Raw genomic sequence first — 27,423 nt, 5'->3', positions numbered from 1 at the left:
GATGGGTTCGCGTTCTCGCAAGAGGAGGGCGCCAGCGTGTCGCAGGCCGACGTCATCCGCGCGTACGACACGAGCCGGCCGCGCCGCTCCTGAGCGCGCGCGCGTCTGCCCGCGTGCGGCGCGCGCGCGGCTCGCATGCGGCCGGTGTCACGCGACCCAGCTGACGGCTCCACTGCAGCGTAAAATAGGCCTACTTACTTTGCAAACAGAAAAACTCCATGAGCTTTTGAAGCGTTCTTTTATATCTTTTTACTTGTAAGAAAATCAAAGTACATATTTACTTTTCAAATAAGATGTATATTATCCACTTCTTTGTTTACTACTGATCATAACACAATCAAGTCGCTGTGAGGTGATTTCATTTTTATAGTTCGCAACGAATGTGTTTGCCACTCTGAATGAGTGCGCATTATCTAATCAGTACCTACTAAAAATTACAAATGCGTATTTTGATTTTTCTTTTAAAGTTTTATCGTCATTCACAGTACCATTTGAAATAAATGTAAGTAATTCGACTACGAGTACGTCATAACGGAATGTTTCAAAGGCTTGCTTATAACTTATCACAATAATTATTACTCGTGAGTACGCTTCGCATTTTGTTTATTGTCTGTAATAGGTATTACAATTACATTTAATTACGGTTATTATCATTTATAGATGCTCTATACAAATGGTACCTATTATCTTTGTTTGTCTGTAATTCATTGCATATATTCATATGAATATATCTGAGAATTTCCTGAACCATAACCCATTTCTCATCAATAAGATTATTGCTAAAAATGGTTTACTTATGTTTAGAAAATTCTTAGATTTGCTATTATATAAAAAGATCAGCGAATCTTGTTGCAGTCGTGTACTGCAACCGAACTACTATCACGATAGGTTGTATTTTACGCGAGTTGGCCGTCAGTGCTCCTCAGAACTCAAATATGACTCTACAGATCGTGCGCAACGACTTGGACTCCTTGTCTATGTGTAAGACGGCGAATTGTGCGCATGAAGTCGAAAGCATCAAATCTATGAGCTGCTCTTGCGTATCTATCCGAACGAGGTGATCAACTCGTTGCGCATGGTCTAATACACCAATGAGCCAAAAACACAGTAGGTATATTTAGTAATAATATTTTATCGAATCGTAAAGTGCATATATAATATATGATAATCTATATTATCTAGAGTATAAAATAAATATTTTGGTCACGTTTTATCGAACCGGTAAATTTTATGATAATATACATTTTTAAATGAAGAAATCTCTTAGCGGGTCTGTATGGACACTCGAGCTGGTGGCTGATTACTTGTCGAATCGTAAGCAATGTTCCTTTCAGTACGTAATATGCTGATGAGATTATTTGAAAATGTATTGCATGCGGTGCGACTGTGATCTGCAAACAGCATCATTTGCAAAGTACGTTGTATTATATGTTAAGTTTCGCATCCATCACCACGAGTCATACCCTGTAATATTATCGCTAGAGAACTAGTGGAAAGTTTTGTGGAGGTACCTAACAAGCTATAGCTGCTAATGATTATGTAACTCCCTTTACTTGGACGTTACATTCGGAACCCCTGGTACTGCTACTTTACGATTATCATTATTTATTACCTATTAATATATAACTGATAACAATAAGTATGTTAAAGGTAGAAGTAGGTACCTACTAACAAGTCAGTTTACCAGTAGGTACCTCCTTAAAACATTTCACGAATTCTTCCATAATTAGATATCGTTCGCGGCTTCGCACTCATCTGCTTGCTAACTAACAAATATTCCGGGTTGTGTAAAGGCCAAAGAGAAATATTATGTACGTACTTCGATCTATACACGAGATGAACCAAACAATGAGTTGAGCTTACATAAATCATAGCTAATATTAGTTGAAATCATGATAACACATCATTATTCACAACCGTGTAGTATATAGGTAGGTAAATAAATTAAGTATCTCATTTGCTAGATTTGTAATATTTATTTTTATGTAATTGATTTATTTTAATCATTTAGGTGTGATTGCTACTTATTATTTATTAATTAGTTTAGTAAGTATTAACAAAAAAACTAATTCGTTCTGAAATTTCGATGAATTGTTCAAGTTAATTAATTTTATAAAAATGACTCTGCAGTAATTTTTATTACAATATTTTATTTTATAATTTTTTTATATATAAAGATTATAAACTAAACTAAATGAAATTGTCAAAAATCAAAAGTTCAAAGCTTATTTATCATTTGGTGTGGTTGCACCTTTGACTCGATTATTTGTTTTTGTTATATTAGTGTTGTCGGTTATGTCCGCCATATTGGATTTGTAACGACGTCATGTTGACAAACTAATATCATGGGACAATCATGGTGTTAATCTTTTTTTTTAATGAAGAGTGTAGAGCTTTTTAATCTACAATATATAGCAAAAACACATTTTATGTGAGGCTTTTCGGCAGAATACGAGTACATAGTTATACAGAACTCTTCTATGTTCTGTATGGTCTCGCAATTTTTTTACAGTTCCGCAAGAATAAACTCGTAATTATCTACTATCATAAGTATCTTTTTTTAAATATTTGAATGATTAATGATTATACCTCAAATATTTGAGAATATATCCGCGTATTTCTGTATACGTTACACATGGCGGACATAACCCTCATACTGATCTACAATTTTATAACCTGTTATCTATTCTAAACGGGGTGGAAAATAAGCTAAAAGTTGCTGTTTTATAGAATATTAGCCTACGCTTATTTGTTAAATATATTTGCTATCATATTATAAGTATAATTTGTTATTAAAAATTATGAATATTCTATTGATCTATTAGATTACATCAAAATTTCATTGCATCTAGACGCTTTGCATATTGACAAACACAAAAGGACCACAAGTATACTCGTAACCGGCAACGTTAAGGTTTCATTAGAAACAACACGCGTGACAGTATGCTTCCATCTTTACATTAATAATATAAGACCATCGGGGCGTATATTGATTTATAAAGAAATACGCTACCCGCTATCGACATTGCTGTACAAAATTTGTAAAACATACAATGTAAATAAAATCTAACAGTATCCATTCCTCAAAATAAAAACATAGAATAAAATATCTGAAAAAACTCTTATTAATGAAATTAAATACAGTAAGTATATAGGTAACTTTGCTGTGACAGTTTTCGAAAAGGTATTCTTGTTAAGAATACGTAGATATATTATATTGTAGAACAAAAAAAACGCTTTTGTCTTATTTTTGGTACAAGGGAACACATTTATCAATAGGAATTATGGAATAACATCCTATTTTTCGTCTACTGGCATAACTATATAGAAAAGCAAAGTTACCTTATATTTTAGTAACAATGGTACAGTGAAACTGGATTTTTCTGTAAACTAAATGTGTAGAGAAATTAAATGTTTGTATGTAAACTGTAAGCGATACAATTTTGTGTAGAGAGCCTAGCTGCTGACGCCTAGCGACAGTTAAGAGCACGAATTTATATTTCGATACTCATCGGCACCAAGTCATTACAATCACTAGCACATCTATAAACCCCGCAAACTACTCACTGAGCGACAAGTCGACTACTTCGCTCAAGTAGGTATACCGAACCTACATAGGAACCGAAGCAAGGATACCCATAAACGATCATCTCAAACTTGTATTCATGGGTAAAACGAAAACGGAAAAATTCGCAGTCTTAGGAGTTATTTTATAATGTCATTACTAGCAACTACAATTAACAGATCGAGATTTTCGTTATGGACTTCTTCTTCATTCATTCGATAATGTCATCTCCCGCCGTCATGAAATCTGTTTATACAGCTACCTACATGTATAGATAACAACGCCTTCCCTGAAGGAGTGTTTTGGATGTGGAGTGGAGTCAAAACTACCTAATGATTCTTGGCTACCTTTGAATTGTTGAAATTGTACTCATCCTATAAACTATGATCTGTGACATTAAACAACTTAGGTTCGACTAAATTATCGGCAGTTTGTATTTTGCGGGGACCCCTAGAAGTAATTAATCCTTGTCCCAAATTTTGTACATTTTCGAAAGCAACAGCTTTACTTTTTCCTCTAAGTATCACCCAAATTTAAGTGTATTATATTTAATAACAAATGTGCGCGCATTTGGACTGTATTTCATTTACCACTCGTTTAAATAAATCCTACACGCGGTGTCCCTTTGTTATAAATAAGGAACAGGACGCCACTGATATGCCAATAATGTAATGCAATTCTAGTCCAAATTCGCGACCAACAAGTTTACTAGGCCTTGAACATTAAGTTTTGAAGTAAACAAATCCTTACTTTTGGAGTTGGCGTCAATCAATGTGACGGTATCTGCTGAACCCACGCGGGCCTTTGTTTAGCCGCTTGCACATTCATCAGGTCAGCGCCATCTACCGAGACTTTGTTTACTTTTAAACTTAATTAAGGCTCTGCCTCCTCAGCCCAAACTATGCGACTGTCATCCGGTAGCATGTGCAATGTACCGGAATTGGCGTTCGCGATAGTTGGTTCTGGGGACGGAATAATTGTGATATCTGTATAATTACGTGTAAATTGCAAAGTAAAAGTTTCAGAGTCTTTACAACATGCCGACTGCTGGTTTTGTAACATGTAACATGTGTTACTGATATTTATCACTATACCTCTAACAGTTTATTATTGTTAACTGTTAACTTATCTAAGATTCGGGCGAGACTGGGCGCGGTGCGGTCGCCGGTCGGGCCGGAGATGTTCTACACAAGACGGCGTGTCGTATGACCGGCTCGTGGAGTCGCCACACACGGGGCACGCCTCAACCACGAACGTCGCCACCTAGAGTTGGAAGCGGCGTTTTGTGTGGCGTAGCTCCCGTGTGTGTGGACACTAAGCGTAACTTGGACACCGTCCGCTGCTAAGGCTGTGCCATGTTTGGAAGCTGTTGCTTACACTCTAACTGATTAGAGAGTAACAGAACAGGTATATCGGTTGTGAAGGTGAATTGTGAACAACGTCGCCGATGCCAAAGTACCTTTTAGGCTTTAAACAGTTAATTATGTGTTTACTCAAGTGACTCTACAACTGTTTTGACATTCTATAACTTTCATTTTATTATTATTCAAGAGTGTTATTTTTATAATAAAAAAATATACGAAGCCTTTCTTTCCCAGTTATAGTTTTCTATCATAATTGCTAGTTACCTACTACTACAGCCCCCAGGCCGCAGCGGGTGTGGCACAGGGGAGAGGGGTGAGGGTTAGCCGACGTGTGACGTCACCGCGCTCCGAGCTCGCCCGCGTGTACTCGTATTGTAAGCAGAGATGTGAATGTAACAGAAAATATATGATTTGTTCTCGTTCTTTACATCTTGTTTCATTTCATATTTCTCCTACCTATCAGCCTATTTTGAATGGTCCCCTGCAAACAGACACGAAATTCCAAATTCTCTTATTTTCAGTAGGCTCAGAGTCATGGAACGGGCTATGCTCGTAGTATCTCTGCGTGATTGAATCAGAAATGAGAACCAGAGTCACCGACATAGCTCAACAAGTCGCGAAGCTGAAGTGGCAATGGGCGATGGACAATGGACGAATGTCCTGCAGTCCACATCCATCGGCTGATATGATGATGAAGTAATTTGAAATGTCAGGTTTGTCTGTGTGTAGTGACTAATGATAGAAGTGATAATGACCGGGAGGCGGCTCAAAATGTACACGGCACAGTTGGGGCGTGTTACTCTAACTCTGATGGGCTGTTAAAGAGAATTTCTTGTCTCGTCATCTAAAAAAATCATTAAAAATACAGTGAATATATTTTCAATGATTTTTTTAGATGACGATATACCCGGCTACAAGTCACGTGGATTTTTCCTCGTTGTGAAAGTGAAACTTTCAGAAATATCCACTATCTTTTGCATAAACTCACATTATGATTTCTAGAAGCAACATACCTATAACTCAAAGCTTTTTACATACCTACTACCTAGGTATTTTGGCAGTATCTATAGCATTACCTGAGATTATTTCTGAACAGGTGAAAATCGAAATAGATAAGTAGATGTGGATATTATGTAGACCGCTGGCACTGGCAGGTAGACCATTTCTGTTCGTATGGTCAACTAGGTAAGTACTTAATTACTGAAAAACTTATACGGGTAACTATACCTACCTAATATCATTAGATACTCGTAAGAACATGCAGCAGTGTGATCGTGACATGAAAGAGTTGGAACTTCGAAGTAACTTTCCTACATCAGAATGATTACAACAAAGAGCACAGTAGATAGAACCCGAACGGTGATTCAACCATCCTATGAGATCAGAAATTAACGTAACGCTTAATTATCCAACTATAAAACTTCCATGTTCGGATGGTAATTAGTCTAATGAGCGGCTCTCATTAGCTGCCCTGTAGCACGCACGCCGCGCCGCCCCAGCTGAAGGTCAGCACAGAACCACCATAACGCCTAACCTAAGAAGTATTGATTTCTAAGTAGGTAGGTACCTACTTACCGTAAGTGACAAGCATCAGGAGAAATCCTTGACAGTGGCGTAACTATAGGGTGATAGGGTTTACCAATTAGCACGGTCCCACGGCTCAAAGGGTTGTCATGAGCTCTGATATAAGTAGCATTAAAAAACGACGAGCGACGACTGTACTGAGAGTTGGGACTCCGTACCACAGTGAATGAATTCGCCACGGGCGACAGATGATACAGATACGCCACTGCCGGGTAGACATCATTTCTATGGAAATACTGGAATAAATGTATCTACTGCACTACTATATAGGCACTTTATCTGTGACTTATTCACATTCAGCCGTTGAATCGTGATTATGTAACAATTTATAAAATATTTGGTAAGTTTTCTAAAAAATTTTGGAAAATCTTATTAATTTTTCGCTATTTATGAACCGTTTACAAAGTATTAGGAAACAAACAGGTAAATATGATGGTTAAATAAGGTTAATATGACATTTGAAATCGGTAACAAAATAATCGCAGCCCCAACGGAAACAGTTGAAGACGTCAGCAGTACCGGCGACGTCACCCCCGGCGAAGGCTGTCGCGCTGCCGGTGGGCCGCAGCCTTATCACCTTATCAAGTTATCAGCGCGGGCGAGGAGCGGCTGCCGGGCCCGCCGCCACCGCCGGTGCAGTGCCTCGCGGCCGCTCACCGGCAGTCAACGCGTGCCTTCTCATTATATTAAAATAGCGAACGAATTTTCCGCGAAATCCAACTCGACTCACGAAGTGTTCGGAAGCTTCGGTTCGGCGGAACTGTGAAGTTTTCCCAGTGAATGTATGGTGTACGGAAAGAATTCCCCGCTGTTTTCTTTTATTAATGTCTTTTTTGAAAGTTTTAACGAAAACTTCAGGTCAGAATTAGAACTGCGGCTAAATTTCGTGTGCATCAAATAAATTGGTTGACTTACGGAAAGTGCTATCGGTTTTAAACTTTAACGGCTCTTTCGGAAGTTTGAATAGCCAACGGATTGTAGTGTTCCTTGTGTGCTGTAGGATAGTGCGAGTGCGCGCGCTGCACTAGCGGCGCATGGGATGCGGTGAGGCGCCGGGCGCCATGGCCCGCTCCCCGCGCCGCCTGGCTCAGCGCCGCAGCCGGAGCCGCTCCCGGGAACTGACGCGCCTCAGGACTCAGCTCAACGGAAAAGGTAAGTCCATGTTTAAGTTCGCCTATCTCTACAGACATTTTCAGTTGTAGTATTCTTTGTGAAAGAAGTCGTCCAGGGAAATCCTTATACTTCTTAAACCTATTATTATTCAAACAGCATTGATATGTCAGAACAACGGGTATTTGTGTTCGTCTACATACTCTACATACTTTTCAGTAGGAGTAAAACTTTAGGTACCTAGCAGTAGAAGCTTTCGTGAAAGAGCTCAAGGAGGAGAAACCTAGTAGGTATGTACCTATAGTGCAATGATTAATTCAACCTGCAAGCAGCTATGCTATGTTGCGGTTTGAAAGGTTTCGGGTGTAACTACAGACAGTTAATTGTCTTATTAATATTAATTGTGACACAGTGTAGTGTTTTATTGGACACCTCCCTTGTATGTCCAGTGAAGTGTTGCTCTGTTTGTTAGCGATGGTTTTCCTCTTATTATAGTTATAGGTAATAACGCTTCACATGCATTCATAACAGTCGGGATTTTCTTGCATTCGTTTCCTGTACTACCGACTCGTCTTTGCTAAAATGAACCCTTCGTGAGCCGCTACGTGCCTTGAGGACAAATCTCAAAGATACTAATAGGAATCTAAATGACTTATTTATATGTGTTTGTAGTTCGTGATGTAAACATTTGTATTCCGCGTCTACGCGCGAACAATAGATTACTTTATTTGTTTACCGATAGATATCTGTATCTCCGCCCACTGTATCAGTTGGAACGGCTTCTTAATGCTTTGACGACTCGGTGAAACATTCCATTGTTTCACCTGGAATATTACAGCGTTAAGGCTTAATCGAAATAGATAGGCAGTGATCTAGATAACTCGTGTAACTTTAAAGACCGTTCAGGTTAGCTGGTGAAGTCTCCTGATTTAATAAAATTGAAAATTTTGAAAAACCACCGTAGGTCATGAATTTTTTAATAATATTTTCGATCAAGTCGTCAATATTCTCGTTCAGTGTATATTTGCAGACATTCGGTTATTCTTCCCCACTTTCAACCCCCACAACTTTTTAACGGCTCAACCGATTTTCATTAAACATGTCTAAGTCGCACATAAGTCCCCTTTCATAAGAAACAAACTAAATTGAATACTCCTTACTTAATCGCTACATCTGTTCGGGAGCTATGGTGCCACAGACAGACAGACACGTCAAACTTATAACACCCCTCTTTTTGCGTCGGGGATTAAAAATCTGCAACGGAATCTCAATAAAACAACAACAAAAATAATATAAGAAGTGATCATCGTCCATCTATGTACTCGTACGCACGGGAGGAGACGCGCGGGGAGCCGGAGGACGGCGCACGGCAGCGGAGGCGCGCGCCCGGGACAGGCACTCTGTATTCGGATCCACTTACCGATGTACTGATTTTGAATTACACGTTTAATCTTTACTATACAGTCTAATCATTTACATATATAAACGTCCCAGTACCAACAAGAAGTTAATTGGAAGTTACTTGAGTTTGGGCTTCAAATCGGTAAAGCGTAAATATATTTCGTGCGAATCAATTCAATATCTACCTACACATAGATAATAATGTTATTTTCTTATGATTTTTATAGAACAGTCGAATAGAACTTCAAAGTTCTTGAGCACTTCCAAACACCTGTAAAACGACCAACAAACAAGACCCACACAACTACGCCACTCGCTGAACTACGGAGCGTTACAAAAACAAAACTAACATGAATGGCGAAACTCGTTCTCTCCACATCTTGCCATGTACGTAAGGCCGTGCGCTGGAACGGGTCCCGCCGCCTGAGCCCTGAGCCGCGCGTGTGTGAGGCTGAAGCTGAGGCAATTCACAGAATCGCTGAGATGACTGACATCACTAAAGCGCTTGCATTTCTAATTCCTAACATTCCAAGATAACCTAGTTAAGTCCAGTGGTTGATTGAACCAACCGTACGGTGAAATGTTTCTTATAAACATTTTTCTAGTATTAATGAGGTAGATAACATCAATAAGAATTTATTAGATACTGAGGACAGTGGACAGAAATAGAGTCGTGTTTAAAAATTATAGCAACAATACTGTTGTTTGACGTGATAACAAGACTTTTTCTCCTTGAGAATGTTGTCCTACGAAAGGCACTCTCGTACAAATTGTACAAAATGGAAAATCCCTTCTATACAGATCCACAATAATTAGTCCTCAGCATAGGCAGTATAGAGCCGTGATAGTGGATATGACCTCTGATTCCGATTGCGGAGGGTCGAATCCGGTCCGGGGTATGCATCTCCAACTTTTAAGTTTTTGCACAAAACTTAAAAGTAAATATCACGTGTCTCAAACGGTGAAGGAAAAACATCGTGAGGAAACCTGCGAACCAGAGAATTTTCTTAATTATCTGCGTGTGTGAAGTCTGCTAATCCGCATTGGGCCAGCGTGGTGGACTATGGCCTAACCCCTCTCATTCTGAGAGGAGACTTGAGCTCATATGGGTTGATAATGATGATAGACAGTACATTTTGGTATCCTATGAATACGATAACTGTCAACGAAAATACATTGAATATGGTTGATGCCTCATTCCCATGACACACGGCTGGGACGACATTATCATATCACGTATGTGAACAGTAGAGCAGTATGTTTAACACGATTGCGGTGACGTGATCGGCAATAACCCATAATTGCGACCTCACCTTGACCCCCCTAGCCCCTGCCCCCGCCCGCGCAGGAGCGCCAGCACCTGTGACCCAGACGATAGACAATTAAGCCGTTCGCGAATTCAGAGCAGTGGGTGAACGACGGGCACACTGAGCCAGCCTTGACCCACCGCCACCACTCGCGCGGCGGCAGGGACGGTGATTGTGGACTCTACACCTAACAAGCACTGTAATGCTAATAAAAGATATACCTACATAAAACGACACATATGTTCAGAAACTGCTAAAGTGTCGTACAGTCATTGTTCCTCAAGTTTCGGCCGAAATAACAATTGGCGTCAATCAATGATTGACAGTCTCGTGTAGTCAATAAACTATTGTCTGGCGCACTGTCATCTTGTAATGTTTCCGCCTTTTGTAAAATGTTTTCAAATTGTTATTTAAAATATTGGAACGTAAAACTAAAAATGTTGAATAATTCATATGAATATCGATTGCAACTTGCAACTGCTAGTCAACCAACCGCAAACAGCGTGGGGTTCATGAGAATTCTTTTACCTTCTCTCCCATGGGTTAAGAGAGAAGTAACTAATCTACCGTCCGGCTGAGACAACTCAACATTCAACATGATGCCCTCGCAAATAAAATATTCAAACTTGTAATGTTATTCGTCTTTCTGTGTCGGTCTACGAAATTTTGATGGAAAATATCATGAAATATTGAACTTTTGGTGAAATTCTCAAATTCAAGTTATGAGAACTTGATTATCGCTATAAGCCCGCGAACTTGCATTGAAGCAGTGTAGTGGGTCTAAGCTCCATAACAACCGGACCGTTAAAATACAGTTAGTTACTTTATCCTATTAGTGCATATTACGTAATATAATAAGCTTATGATAGATACCTATACGAGTACGTCAAACATCTGTTCTACTTACGTCACGCCAACCCCAAACACCACCCCCAGCGCGCCCAACATTGTCCCATGAATAGAAATTTGTCCTGACAAATGAATAGGCTGCTAATTTTGGTAGATACCCATCTTTATCTATTGACTAGCTGACGCTCTTCCCCGTATAGCCTTCCTCGATAAATGGGCTATCTAATAATGAAAGATTTTTTCAAACCGGATGAGTAGTTCCTGAGATGAGCGCGTTCAAGCAAACAAACAAACTCTTCATCTCTATAAGTAAGTAGGTATAGATAATATTGGGAGCTTATACATAGTACCTACCGATTAAGCTGATTACCTCATATTATACTGTGTCTACTAGGATTAATTAATAGCTTAGAATAAATTACCGATTAACAATCTAATATGTCAATGTTCATACTCAGACATAATCATCCACCATATGTTAGCTTTTGTTGTTGGAGGAAAATATCCCTATGTCCGACTTGCGCGCGGATTTAAATGGACCTGGAGCTGGACTCCAACCCTCCTAGCCAAGTGGTAAGTCGATTCTCTTTCTACGATCGCTAACGCTTCGAAAACTAGAAAGATGTATCGGAATAACATTTGCTTTCGACAGGTCACGTGATCAAGATCTGTCATTGCCATACAATTTTCTAGCGTTAGCGATCGTAGAAAGAGAATCAACGTGCCACATGGCCAGGGGGGCAGGTTTTCACGGCACCCGGAACCGCGATGAATGCATTTAATTATGTCTTCGTACGTAACTTCGTATATTTTTAACAATGATGTTTAAGCTATGATGATGTTTCAAAAGCACTCAAACGATTGTACTGATAAAATGTACAAAGGATTCATTCGTTATTGTTGAGATACTCGAAGCTAGTATTTTACAACTCTCACCACGGAGCTACTAGATACGTCAGTAACCCAGAACACCGATTAAAACGATGATCACATTAGTTACTCAGTGCTGAAAACTAATCTGCTCTATTACTAAGTAACCAAAGAGTTACGTTTGCCTCAATATCGTGAGTGGTCGGGATTGAGCCGTGGATGACGCACGAGCGGTCAGCGCTCAGAGGCCGGACAGACTACTTTAGTATTTTAGTCGAGTACGAACAATTTTGGATTTATCACCCAAAAATTGTTCGTACTCGACTAAAATACTAAAGTCGTCCGAACTAGGCCTCACAGCTGCAGGCAGTGGGTGGCTCAAGTGGCAGCAGGCAGGTGACTGGCGCCCACATATCCGCATCGTACGTATCGGATCAAATGGATTTTAGTATTCTTTGCATAGAAAGTCGTCCGTAGTACGTCCATTGATTCGCATCATACGATTTGCATCGAACGAATTTAAACTCATCATCATCATCATCATTTTCAGCCGATGGACGTCCACTGCTGGACATAGGCCTCTTGCATGGACCTTCAAGCATAACGATCTCGAGCCGCCAGCATCCAGCGGTTTCCTGCAATCCGCTTGATGTCCTCTGTCCACCTAGTGGGGGGTCGACCAACACTGCGCTTTCCGGTGCGGGATCGCCATTCCAACACCTTGGGACCCCAACGTCCATCGGCTCTTCGAACTATGTGGCCTGCCCATTGCCACTTCAGCTTCGCGACTCGCTGAGCTATGTCGGTGACTTTGGTTCGTCTGCGGATCTCCTCATTTCTGATTCGATCCCGCAGAGAAACTCCAAGCATAGATCGCTCCATCGCCCGCTGAGTGATTTTGAGCCTTCTAATGAGGCCCATAGTTAGCGACCAAGTTTCGGATCCGTATGTCATCACTGGCAACACGCACTGTTCGAAGACTTTCGTCTTCAGGCACTGAGGAATTTTTTTTTTTTTTTTGAATTTAAACTAACGTAAAGTTAAAAAACGGCCAAGTGCGAGTCGGGCCACATGCAGTGTAGGGTTCCGTAGATTAAGTTACTTACTACTTTAATCCCTTAATGCACAAAAATATCGATAACGATACCCCACGGATACGGTAGGAGGAAATTGAGGACCAAAGGAAATGTAAGTCGAGCTAGTAAAGCTTTACCGGTAAGATTTTAACGAACAGGAAAGAATTTTAGGTACCTAGAAGGTAGGTCCCATGAACAGGGGTTGAGCCAATGGTTGAGCACATACTTAGGATAGATTTGATTTGAGAAGATAAATAGAAAGAATGTTGTTAAAAGGTTAACAATGTCCAAAGTGTCAGTCTATCTTTTTTTACTCAGTAATTCCGTCTCGGCTATTCGTACATTGGGCAACATATTGCAAAAACAGAAACTCAATATTTGATTTACGAGCTCATTAATCTCGGCGCGCCAGTCGCCCGCGATGTGTGCGTACATGCACACATAGTACATGTACATACTCGCGTGTTGAGTTGTTTTGTTTGACTCAACAACATTGACCCCGATTGCTTTCGGCAGCAGACAGCGCCGCGCGCCCGAGCGCAGACCACTGACGATCCGCATTTCACGTTCTGTGTCCAAGAGATGGAATAGGGTCGGCAGATCCACTTAGGCTAATGCTGACTTGAAGGGTATTCAGAAAGAAAGAATTTATTTAGAAAATTAAAAAAAATTGTGAAAATTATTTAGATTACCTTACCTCAATCAGCCCAGCCGGGGATCGAACCCAGGACCTCCGTCTTGTAAATCCACCGAATATCACTGAGCCACGGAGCCTGGTTTGTGTACTGCAAATTCACAATTTACCAATATCTTTCAATTAAGCATTCTCAAGTGACCTCGGCATTTGACTTCACAATACTCCGCTACATTGCAAACAGCCCGGAACCCGTCATTTGGTAAAGTGTTTTTTATAAACAGTTTTTATTTTAATTACTTATAGTTGCATAGGTCAATGATACAGTACTAACTTGTACCTTGCAAACAGCCAGTAAGTTTGTGAAGTAACTACAGTTTTTGAAACAATTCTTACTTTGAATAGAGCATGTGTTACATAGGTCAATGACCGTACCTGCGGGCCAATTGATAGATGTCCCATCGAACGTGTCAACAGTTGCACATTACCGTGACGGACACATTACGCACAGGTAGTTAGCGCGCCGCCAGCTGTTCCGACTGCGTTACGCAACGACAATGCTTTCGCTCATGTGTTCTAGCCTGACCGCCGACCGCTGACTGCCCCTGATCACTTTCCACACTGAAGACAGATCTGCAGGGTTATTATGTAACTCGGTGTACCATTTAAATAATAAGCACAGAAAAGATATTACAACCAGTAGTTGGACTTCATACTAGAGGTCGAAACGCGAGCTATACCTACGCTCCTTGCACATGGGGTGATCGTAGGGTGAAGACAGTCGCGACTGTGCCGCGGTGACGAACGAACGCACGGTGTATTAACAGAGTAAAGTGTATTAATAGTATTAGATTTTTTTAATTATGACCAGTAGGAAATACTGTGCCGTTTTTGGATGCATGAATTCAAAATTATCCCATCCAGAGATAACTTTTTTTAAGTTACCTGGAAACTCTGAAAGGTTAACTTTAAAATAAATTTACTTATTAGTAGGTAGGTACATAATCTTGTATTTTTTAATGGATAAGGTATTTCCTTTTATCTCCAGAATAAAGGTAGGTATCTGGATTAGTAAATAAAGTGAATAGAGTAAAGGAAAGTGATTGACACGATTGAAATATGTAGCTATACGCGGTTCATGAATCACGATACAGTAGGTACGATAAGCTTGTATTAAAACCTCGACTGCTTGTACAATGTATTGTGTGACTGTGCTCGGATCATTTGTTTTTGTTACCCGACTGCGGCGAAGCCCAAAGGAGGAGTATGTGTTTGAATGTTATGACTTGTTGTTGTATGCGGGCGACGGGAGGAAAGGACTGCGCGGGTGTGAAGTCGTACGCGCTGGGCATCGTTACCCCCCTCCCGGACCGCGCCGACCTTCGGGAGTGTTACGAACAAATTTGCCAAGCACACATACTGATAAATGATATGTCATTAGACTCGTCTAGATAGGCCGAGTGTCACTGGGTAACTTAGTTCTTAAAAAATCAAAATGGCGGATTTTATGCACTTTAATGTGCAAGCTCATAAAACTTTTGCTCAGCTTGGCATTGGTGACAAGAATTTTAACCGACTTCCAAAAAGAATCGTATCGTATTTACAGCGATATTTCCGTCATTTGTAAACCGTTTCTTTTTTGTTTGGATGAATATTCTTTCAGGTTAGTCCCATTTTTTTCATGTCAGGATCTGATAATGGCATCCTAGAGAAATCTAGGGGAACTATCGTATCGTAGGGACAATTAGTGCGTTTGTTCATTGTTTCATTATCTATTTTAAATCACTACAATTTCATGAAGGTATTTATCTTTTTTTTTATTTGTTCACGTAGTGTGGAGGTAATACCTAGATGGCATCACCGAAATAAATATGTTTAAGAATACGACCAATCCTTCAAGATCATTGACGTAGTATCAGCCTTAATTAAATCAACCATTCAAAAAACACGCATTTTTATTTATCACTTCCCATTTTACTACAATTTACAAAGTATTTTATTTGTTTATATAAAAAAAGTTTATTTACAATCACAAAACTAAGTGGAAACACAAAGTTAGCAAATGTAATTAAATTGCTGCATGCGGGCAGCCCTATGACATGTTTACGTACCGCGCGGCTGTAGGTATTTATTTCAAAAATACGGCCGAGTTATTATACTGCTTGTAATATCTTTACTGTGTAATAAGTCTATACATCGTTTTTCATCGTATTTTCCTAATTGTGATTAACTAACATAGTTATTTCAATGAAATAATCTTGACTACGTCATTTTAAGCGACGTTATTTGTGAATGGTTACTCAATTTTATTCCCATAAACCCGAATCCACGGGAACGGGAACTACGCAGATGAAACTGCGGGACGACGGCTAGTACGCTGTACAGTGTAAACACCTGATAATACTCGTAATTACTTGTGTGTGTGAATGACGTTTTAGATTTCCATTCACTATATTTTGGTAGCATAGAAAACGGTATTTGAAAAGCGTATCTTATCGCTATAGCGTGCAATAATGGAACCGTCGACAAGGACTACGTATTAGAATAAATACTCATACTAAATATACCTACATAAAACACTAAACCATGGTTGTCTTTTATTGCAATCGCTATCTTTATGGATCTGTGCATACATAAAGATTGCGGCTTGTACCGGCGCTACACAAAATGCAGTTTACGAGTACCTAGGTACCGAGATAAGTTTTTCGCCTGCATAAAATCTATGTAGGTACCTATAGCTCTGAATTACTCCTAGTCCTAATCGGATGTCGGAAGCTTCAGTGGCGTATGATGTCTATTACTCTGTGTTGGGGCGCAAATTATGTTGCATTTTCTCTGTAAGCTCGCTTCAACTTAAGACATCACTGCGTTTTCCATCAGGCTTGAGTTTAATCAAGCGCAAGCCATCCCGATCCCTTCAATCTCTACCACCTTTGCCATGCTATACCACCTTTCTTCTTACGAAATTTTGCTGATCAATCTCATCATCAGACATATAAAACATCGGATAACATCTCTCTGACATGTCTCACCGTTTTGTCGCACAAGCTAACGGACGAGACCTTACGAGGACGGTTACCGAGGCACACAGGTTTACCCACATCGATCACGAGTGACACGCCCGCTCCCACAGATGTCTTACAAACATCGAAAGTATAATTATAGACAGATCGTAAGAACACCGAAACAATAAAACCGTAGCATTAACAAGTTTATTATAACCGATTCGCGCTAAACATCACATCACACGCCGAAATAAATCACCCGAGCAAATGAGGTTAGCGAGGTTAGCGAGCTCCGTGCCTGCACTAACAGTAATGTAGCTTAACATTACACTAGGCATCACTAAATCAAAACAATGATAATTTTATTCAAAATCAAGTACTATATCTCTCCTCAGTAGCAGTACCTAGCCGAAATCATTGCGTTCCGTCATTTCCATACATACTCGGACTCATTCGCGCAACTGTTAGTGCGTAGTCGTCACGTTTGTAGTACATCTAAACAGTGGATTCCCCCGCGGTCAATGTCACAGTAAACGGAACGGGGCCGCGGCGGAAATGGATCACCACATGGCGGTGACAGGCGCCGCGCGACGTACCCATGTGCATACGTACCTGGCAAACGCTTCGAAAATTAGAAAAATATATGGTAATGATCACATGATCACGTGACCTGTCGATAGCAAATGTCATTCCTATACATTTTTCTAGTTTTCGAATCGTTTGCGATCGTAGAAAGATCCCCGATCGAAAAAACATTAAAGACTTTCTTGAATTATATTCGACGCAACTACAACAAAGAAAACGAGCTATTGTCTTTGGAGACTATAATATTGACCTTCTACGCTTTGACAGAACAACATTTGACTATAAAGAAATAATAGAGGAAAATGGTTATATTTTACTGAATAAAATTAAAGAAGAATACTGCACCCGAGAAACTGCTACTACGAAGACTATATTAGATCATGTATCAACAAATTTAAAGAATCATATCTTTCACCTGGCTATCGTCGAATCAAGTCTTTCCGATCACAAGCAACTATACTTAGAAGTGGAAAAATACAAGCCAGATACTAGAAATAAAATTGAATATGAAGCTCTTAACTATAACATATTATATAAAAAATTAGAAATCGAAATGACAAGTGAAATCACTAACTACTCAGACTTAGAAACTAAACTTATTAAATGTCTCAAGATGAGTAAAATTATAAAAACTAAAATATTAAACCCACCAAGAAGTGATTGGATTAACAAAGATATTATAACAGACATTGACAAAAGGAATATTCTTTGGCATAAACATAAAAGGGAACCAACTAATGAAAAACTGAAACTCGACTTTTTAAAAGTCAGAAATGAAGTAACTGAGACTATTCAAAAAGTTAAGAGACAATATTATCTGAAGGAATTTAATAAATGTACACATAAGCCCTTAAAAATGTGGAACCTATTATACAACCTATCTAACAATAAAACAAAAGAAATCTGTGCTCCATCAAAGTTAGATATATCAAATAACATAGTAAGTGACTCTCAACATATATGCGAAGCTTTCAACAGCTATTTCTCGACGATAGGATCAATTCTAGCAGATAGTATACCAGTAAAATACCAAAATAACCAAACTTATACTTTACCAAAACAAAGAATACAGTCCCTGTGCTTAACAAAAATGTCACCGGTCACTATAGCTGAGGTTTCAAAGTTAATTGATGATCTTAACATTAATACAGCTGTGGGCATCGACGGAGTAAGTTGCAAAGCAATAAAGTGCGTAAAGAATATTTTAGTTGAAAAATTAGCAATATCCATAAATTACTGCTTCGATCAAGGCATCTTCCCCGATAGCCTTAAAGTCGCTAAAGTTTCTCCGATTTTTAAAGGTGGTAGGAAATCTGATCCTGGCAATTACCGACCAATATCGGTACTGCCGATAATATCTAAAATATTCGAAAGGGCAATATATCGCAGGCTTGATCAATACCTAAATTCAATAAATTTCTTATACGAAAAACAATACGGATTCAGATCAAAATCCGGTACTATTTCAGCAGCAGTAGATCTTATTACTAACATCAAATTGCAGATTGATAAAAAACAAATAGCTGTAGGTATATTTATTGACCTCAAAAAAGCATTTGATACGGTTAGCCATAATTTGCTTTTAAATAAACTAAATAGTATTGGTATTACTGGTAAAGCCTTCGAAATTTTGAAATCATATCTCTCAAATCGTTCTCAGATAGTGAAAATTGGAGAAAATCGTAGTAGTCCAGCATCCATAAATTGTGGCGTACCGCAAGGTTCTATTCTAGGGCCTTTGCTTTTCTTAATTTATATTAACAATATACATGAAATTGGTCTAAAAGGGGATATTTCTTTATACGCTGATGATACTGTCCTAACCTACTTTGGTAGGTCTGTTGATTCTGTAATGCGAGAAGCTCAAAGTGATTTAAATAATCTTAACGTATGGTTTCAATGTAACCTGCTTACTATTAACACAGCTAAAACAAATTACATTTTATTTATTCCAAAAAATAAGAAAATTGGTACTTTTGAACCACTTACAATTAATAAAGACATTATAGTCAAATCAAACAGTCAAAAATATCTGGGTTTAATTCTTGACAACCAACTGACATGGAGAAATCATATAGATAAGCTTCGCAAAAAACTTGCATCGTTAATGGGATGTCTACGTGGTATTGTTCATTGTTTACCAAAAAATGTAAGATACACAATATATAACTCTCTTGTTAAGCCGCATATTGATTATCTAATCGAATTATGGGGAACAGCGACAAAAACCAACCTAAACATCATTCAGAGAGCACAAAATAAAATTATTAAGGTTTTATTTCATTACGACTTTCTAACACCTACCAATAAAATATACAAAGAAACAAAATTACTTAACATAAAGCAAACATACATATATAGCACTTCAATTCTGATTCGGAAAATACTAAATAAAGATCTACATTCAAAAATCACTTTTACGAAAAAAATTCAAGTACAAAAACGAGCATTTCGCCGAGCAAATCACCTTTTACTAAGTCACAAACCTCGTACTAGCTATGGTAACAAAAATATTATATTTGAAGGAGCACAGATCTACAATAAATTACCATCTGATATAAAAGAAGCTAAATCTATGTTTATTTACAAAAAGAAATTAAAATTTTATTTATTGAATAACATGTCATTGTAACACATGCCGCATCCAGTAAGCTATAATCTTTGTTTTATTAAAACTAGTCAAGTATACTACGTAAGAAGCCGGTTACAAACATGTAATTTAAAATCTACCCGCATTCTTTTTTTTTTTTTAGCAATTATTTATTTTGATTTATTGTATGTAGGATTTAAGTCTAATTAGTATGTACACACGTAAATAATTACCTTAGTGAGTTAATTGTATTTCTCATATAAGCGAATTTTTTGTAATTCTTTTGAGAAAATAAAGATCTTAAACCAGAGAAAGAGAATCGACGTGCCACCTGGCTACAGGGGCTGTATACTAGTGAGTATACGCAGCACTCGACTGACTGCGGTTTGGACGACTTTTGAGTTGAATAGTATGTCATCATCAGACTATTCTAACGACCTAGGCCAGGTCTCTCTTTTTATAGGACAGGGGATATGGAGCTAGACCCAACACGTCGCTCCGATGGCTGCTGGCGGACTTAAGGTGATGTTAATCAGATGTTGACGATGACCGGGATCGACGACTTAACGTTCTCTCTGAGGCACGGGGGTGGAACGGCGTTAACTCCGAAAATTATATGAAAATTTTAATGAAAACTTAGAAAAAGGAAAATCTCAGTATGTCATAACCTCGAACCCAACCCAAGAACTCGTAAGCCGAAGAGACATAGCCACACCGAACCAACGAGGAGTATGTAGTGGATGTCTCTAAGCAGAACAGGCATAGGAAATACCTATGCCTCATACTGGCAAGTACAAAACGTAGGCTGCAAGTGTTGCATGTACATAGTTGCAAACAGCCACAGAATACATATGTGTATATAAAAGCAAAAAACACTGATTACTCGGCTTTATTTTGATTTAATGGTGTGACAGCTCTAATGCTGTGAATAATAAGGTATTTTAATTAGACTTAATAAGCTTTCCTCGGAGCATGACGAGCATGTTACCTTGGACCTCGAGTGCGGGACGCGTGCCACACAGTGCACACTGAAGGCCGGCGTAACATTACACCAGTATGAGTTTATCAAGTTTACAAACATAGAGCCGCGCGCTGCTGTTCATTAAAATATAAACGACTAATTAAAACGTTTAACGCACTAATTACTAAACTCCTACGTGGAATACATTCAACGACATTATATTGTACCTACGGCTACGGTAAATACATTTGTAGCGTACGAATAATCACCATCTAAATGATGGAAAACATTGTCACTCGCTACGTCATTAAGGAAAATCCACAACCGATAAGTTATTGCAATAAGCTATTTATACTGGGTTAACATTTGCAATACCTAATGTGTAACATTTTACTTAAGAAATAATTCATTAATTTTATTAAAAATATCTTAGCTACATAAAACAAAATGTTCACTTATTTAAGTAAATAACGAAAGAGCTTCTTGGCTCTAAAATGTGATAGGTATCCTTGATGAAATATCACTAACGTGTCATCTAAAAGGACTTCAGAAAATAAACTTAAGTATTTTGAAATCACAAACAGACACTTCAATTTTATTTATATGTAACTACCTATTGTACCTGCGATGAAACGATGTTTAAGCCCAGGCTAATGATACTGCAACTTGTACAGAGTGAAATGATATCGTCAAGGCCGCCGGGGCGCGGGCCGTCCGGACGACCGGCGCGCCCTTCCGTCCGGACCGGCCGGCTCGATAGAGACGCTTCCGGATAACATGATATCCGTCCGGATAACTTGACAGCCGGAACAGAAATGACTGAATAGCGCTGAAGCTGAAATGATCATTTGGTTTTGTGATAGTGAAGCCGCAAGACTAGTGGTCGTACGAAATTACTAAATAATTACAGACTGCTGGATCGTGAGTGTTCTAACTCTGGATAACAACTGAATGTCTTAAACCTGCTTCCACAGAAATGTGTGGGATCCTTCGGTGATCAATTAAGTTCTCATCTACTAAAACAATTTGCGGTTATTTAATACGTTCCACATGTGACCACAGAATCTCGACAAAAGCTCTCAATGGGTAAACTAAATTAGCAACACCATCGGCTACATTTTCTAACCTTCTTGATATAAGGATAGTCAAATAAACAATTTAAACGAAGTCACCTCATTCAATTGACATGCCGTTAATTTTCCTAAACTCTCCTTACTAACTACTAAGCTCTCCTCATACTCTCAAAGTTGTATCTGGCGGTAAAACATACAAGCAGCCGTTTTCAGGATACCTTGTTCTTATGTGCGGGGTCCTACATAAATCGTGTAACGGCCGTACATGGTAGCTATTTTCAGATTTGCAATGAGTTACGTCAGGTGTTACGTAATGTACTCATTAGCAGTAGATTAGACCGACTGAACATACTGAATGAACATGAAGTATATTAACATCTAGCAAACGTTAGCGTCAGCTTCGGCTCTCGCAGTTACAGTTGCTCAAACTGTAGTTATATTGAGGGAGCGCCAAATTCCAGCAGCCAGCTTGCGTTTGTTGTTTTAACTGAGTGCATTCCGCGCGGTGCGGGGAGACGGGCTGAATCATCTACTACTGCTGCTTGACCGACACTAGACAATTTTTTCTAACTCATTTTACAATCAAATAATTCAGTCAAAAGTCAAAATGTGGAAAGCTCAGTTGTATCGTCTAGGTTACAAAAAATAATCGCTGACTAAAATTAACTTCTTATTCAGCAGTTAGTGAAACCTTACAAGGATTATCAACAACACAAGGTCGCCCATCTGTCGGTAACGTCACACGTAACCATGACTGAGTATTCAATGTGCGAATGTGGATGCTTGGTTGAGTCTATTCCGATGAACCGTGAAACGTCGCGATAAGTCGCAGTAACAGCTATGGTTTCAGTTCCGTTCCATTTTCCTCAGCATAAGTCAATACGTACTCAAGGGCTAAGGTGCAGATAACATCTACAATAGGATTTACTAAATCGACTGTGAATAGTCATCTTGTACTTAGGTAAGCGAGCGCGTGCTGACTGAAGGTTCAAGTAGGTAGGAAGGTACTTCAGATCAATAAGTAGCTTAACTTACATACACCTACATAACAGTTAAATAACTAACTAGGTAGGTAGGTATAACGCTCATTCATACGGTCAGTTTATAAAATAAGGATTATAAATACATCGTTATTATTGATGAACACGCAACGTGTTAAATGTTTTCAAACAGTTTCAGTCACGCCGCCTGTAAATTGTTTATGTAATAATGTTTAATAATGGGTATTAAATGTTTTAGTTAGATGGGTAAAACACTAATAAAAGTATGTATAATGGGAGAGTAACAACAGCAATAGTTTATTAAAGAAGTAGAAGAAAAGTAAACAAATCCGATTTGTTCGGCAAACTCGCAGCGCACGACTGAACAAGTGAACACCACTAAATGATCGCTGACGCTGAAGTCTGTGCGAAAACGAACTTGATCGAGGAAAATCTACAGGTTTGCTCTGCTACTTTACTCTCTTCGATAAAACCTTCCTCTGCTTTGTATTCCAAAAGAAGAAGATGGCTCATGATTATTCTAATGACTTCGAGATCAGAGATAAAATTAAAGTAACACTGCTTGCTAAAAATTCTTACAAATTAAGTCAACAAAATGAGTTTGTAGGAATAACTCATAGCGAGCGCTCGACTAATCCGCAACGTTATTTGCGAATTCCAAATTGACTGATCAGCTAATGCGCCAAGGGCGGGCGTCCGAGCACGAGAGAGAGCTTTTAGACATCGCTTGTAAACGAGTTTTGTTTCAAAAAGCGCTGTAAATATTTGCCAATGGCTCTTGATCGTGTGGCCTTGGCTGGGATTTGAATCGGCATCGGCTCGCTTCACGCGCTAATTCAATTACTGAGGGACTCGCACGCCACGCGACGTACGGAGCCGAAAACTTGGTCAAGTTGAGTGGCGTTTGCTGTAGTAGCTACAAAGGCTGTTTGAATCATAAACATCAATGTAATACATTGTTGTTTGATTTAATAGACATGGGTGTGTCCCGGGGTATATTAATTAATTATGCAGATTGATTTGTAGAGTTATTAATGCGAGACGTTGCCCGCGCCCGTGACCGGCGCGGTGCGTCATGGCGCGCCCTGCGGTTGTCGTATTCCTGTAAAATACCGCCCGTTTTCACGAAACCCGTATTATGTCATACACACGTCACCCGCGGCCGTTTAGCTTATATTTCGTTAAGTAATAGGCACCACCTACCTATCTACCGTCCCTAGTAACAGAGCTTTTGTGTGACAGAGTTAGTGAAAATTGAAGAACTACCGCTGTATAATATTTGCTTTTATTATTTATTTAATAATTAATAATTATTAAGTCAGCAAATATTATACAGCGGTAGGTAATTTTGCAGGCTTAAATCTAAACATCTATACCTACGCATCAGATTGTTGGTCACGGCACAGAAAACATATGTAGGCGCCTCCTTGTAGGACGTGCTGTTTGCATGTAGGTACCTAATACAAGTTAAATGATGAAGTGTTACAATATAGGCGATAGTTTTCCAATTACCATCAGGCGGGCCGTCTTCTTAATAGTTCGTCAGTTATTATTTTCAAAATGACGAGTTATTTCATCGGTAACCTTTGAGCGTCTCAGCGGTCGACGGCGTTTCCTCAGTAGCGGAGCACTAATGTGCGGCGCCCAAAACTGCTGAGTCAGGCAACGTTTTAGCCCGCAGGTCGTCGGTCCCGCCCAGCGCTGGGCTCGGGGCGAAGACCTTTTATTTTTGTGTATGTGACGTAGCAAAGTGCGATGGCTCGCTAGCCCGCTGCCGTGTTCCGACTTTGATGCCTTGATTTATATATTGTAAGTGGATGTTGATTGATTCACCTCACATCTGTCCGTGCTCCGTGCTTCGTTCTCCGTGGATAGTCTGGTCGGTTAATGTATGGAAAAGTTATTTATATTCGAAGCTAGCTGAAATTGTTAATGCCATAATATCTGGAATGCATGTTTTTTATCTCGGTTATTCTCTTGAACTCAATTAATTAAAAACATTCGTATTAAGCCTCAGAGTGGAATGATTTAACTGCTTCTAATTTGATAGTGCATACATGAATGTTATACGTATTAGGTTTATCTGTCGACTGTACTATATCATACGAATTTCCTAATTCTTTTAATGATGTATCTAAATGACAACTGTCTAAAAATCTTGTTCATTCTACTTTAATCATGAAATCATTACTATAACAAAAAAGTTTGCTACAACGTTTTACGACATTTTTAATTAATCCTTAATGTATCCACAACGGGGACAAGCTAAGATCGTTGACCATACAGCCTGAGTTTTACGAATATTTTTTGAAGACTTGTGATTAGTTTGATTGTTCGTTTTCTTGTTTGTTAAGCTAGTTGGTAACAGAAAAAAAAATCAAAAAATAATACAGCTTCAAATGTTATTTCGGCACTTTCGTACAAGGGCGAACACATTGCACTATAGAAGAGTGATAAAAAAAATTTCGTTTCTTCAAGAAACATACTTTTATTAAGCCAATTATTTAACAAGATCCTTGATCCTATTTACACAACATATTATCATCTCCATATATTTTTATACCGCGGTATACCTGGGTTCCCTGGGCCGACGTTGCATGGGTCGGTGGCATATTCTCAGCTCGCATTGGATTGGTCGTCGATTGATTGCCCGCCAACCCACTCCTGAGCAAGAAGGCGCAGCGTACCAAGATCCATATCCTCTCTCCTGTAAGGTGGGAGACCTCGTCCTTGCCCTGTAGATGCTTAAAATAGACTGATAATGACCTAGACACTCGTAAGTAACACCTAACTTATTACACAACTCTTTGTTTTTGCTATCTACCCAACATTCAGAATTGCAAAGCCGATTGAAGTGTAAGTGAGATTGATTTCAACCTTGGGCTGTGGATTCATGATTAATTTCGGAATAAAGAGGGTACACTGCACTTGTTGTTACATGTGTGTATGTGTGTGTGTGTGAGTGTGTGTGTGTGTGGCCCCGCTCGCCGCACTGCATGCGGGGCAAGGTCGCTCTCACATTACAATATCTGCTCCGAGCGCGCCGATACAGATGCAGCCCATTGCACAGCGACGATAAACTCCAACTGCGGATTACGATTACTGTCGCTTTGAAAACGCTAAGCATTTAGAAATGAAATGAAAGTAACAAGTGTAATGGACATGAGTCAAGGTCAGCTGAAGATCTGTACACCGATATGTTTACAGTTCGCCGCCCCGACATGTCACGAGAGAACTGTTCACGCGATTACACACAGCCTGCCCTAGCGCGAGGGCAGACCTCGCTAACGTCGACGGTTTTCGAAAATCGAATTCCTGGAGTGATTACTTACATTCTTGGATCTTTAGAAAAACCTCAATCTGATTGTCCAAGGTTGAAATAAGTGCAATGCAAAACATATTGTTGTACTAGATCAAGTCCGCACTGGCCAAGTTTTGCGGCGAACGTCCGGCGAATCGTATCCAATAACTTTTGTGTCTTGTAATTTATATTGTGTCTGTAAATTATATTCGTTTGAAACACTGGTTTTAGCAAATAATAATCATACAATTGATTTCATGATGATAAGATCATATTGAATTCATTTATTTTAAGTTTGCTTTTGATAAACTTTTGAATATTAAGTTCCAGAAACTGATCATTTGTCCATTCAAGCATCACGCACATCCACCAGTAGGAAATCTGAAAAAGATCTGATATAATAGCAGACAAGTAAAAAGGAACCTGAAATTAATCAGGCAGGTAGATAACCCAATAAACGTATGTAAAAGAAACTCGACCCTAAAACAGTTTCAAAGTAAACTCGATAGCATCCCTCGCACAGTGCACACAGTTCTCGGCTCGACCGGCTCACTAATGGCGAAAGGGCAAGGTCACTAGTCCACCGACGAATTGAACAGGAAACAGGTCTCAGTAAATGCCTGCTTTTATTGTTCATATATAATGTTAAACTAAATACCTAGGTACTAGGGAAGGCTTTTACATTTTGTTCTCAACAAGACGATGGTGCAAAAATACCATTCAGATTTAATTTCCATTGAAATATGCCAGGAAAGTAGCTAGGTATAGAACGTACTAAAAATGCTTCTCCAGATTCTGACTTCTATCCTAAGATAATTTTCCTATATTATTAAAATTTTCTCTACTTGCAAGAACATAGGCAGGTATAAAAGGCTTCGTTAGTTCTGTTTTTCGTTAGTCCTACGCTTCGTTAGTCCTGTGCTTCGTTAGTCCTGTGCCTCGTTAGTGCTGCGCTTCGTTAGTTCTGTGCTTCGTTAGTCCTGGGCTTCGTTAGTCTTGTGCTTCGAATCTATTCCCCGTGGCATACAGAGCACGTTCAGTCGTCGGTCCGGTCATAATTAACTTAGATATTGTTCGTAGAGTTTAACGTTATCATCATCTCACCAAACCCGTTTAAAGTTAAAGTCAAAGTCAAAGTTCATTTATT

At 39.2% G+C, this 27,423-nt stretch overlaps 2 protein-coding genes across 5 annotated transcripts in view; both read left to right on the top strand.

Annotated features, from left to right (window-relative positions):
- The window catches only part of LOC112051168 (probable phospholipid-transporting ATPase IA), an 88,095-nt gene extending 82,739 nt beyond the window's left edge, over positions 1 to 5,356 (top strand). For 2 of the 4 annotated variants that reach the window (XM_052882302.1, XM_052882304.1), the window contains one exon: positions 2 to 5,356. In XM_052882302.1, coding sequence (XP_052738262.1) covers positions 2 to 164 — 163 coding nt within the window. In that variant the 3' untranslated portion in view covers positions 165 to 5,356. The remainder of the gene's footprint in view (position 1) is intronic. The other 2 variants (XM_052882297.1, XM_052882301.1) reach the window with 1 other exon arrangement.
- Positions 5,357 to 7,143: 1,787 nt separating this feature from the next.
- The window catches only part of LOC112051170 (phosphatidylcholine:ceramide cholinephosphotransferase 2-like), an 86,196-nt gene continuing 65,916 nt past the window's right edge, over positions 7,144 to 27,423 (top strand). The window contains exon 1 of the mRNA XM_024089698.2: positions 7,144 to 7,665. Coding sequence (XP_023945466.2) covers positions 7,548 to 7,665 — 118 coding nt within the window. The 5' untranslated portion in view covers positions 7,144 to 7,547. The remainder of the gene's footprint in view (positions 7,666 to 27,423) is intronic.

This window comes from Bicyclus anynana, chromosome 6, assembly GCF_947172395.1.
Source record: "Bicyclus anynana chromosome 6, ilBicAnyn1.1, whole genome shotgun sequence".
In the NCBI taxonomy this organism is placed as follows: Eukaryota; Metazoa; Arthropoda; class Insecta; order Lepidoptera; family Nymphalidae; genus Bicyclus; species Bicyclus anynana.
Note: the sequence above shows the minus strand (reverse complement) of the source record. Positions and strands in the feature narration are given on the sequence as shown.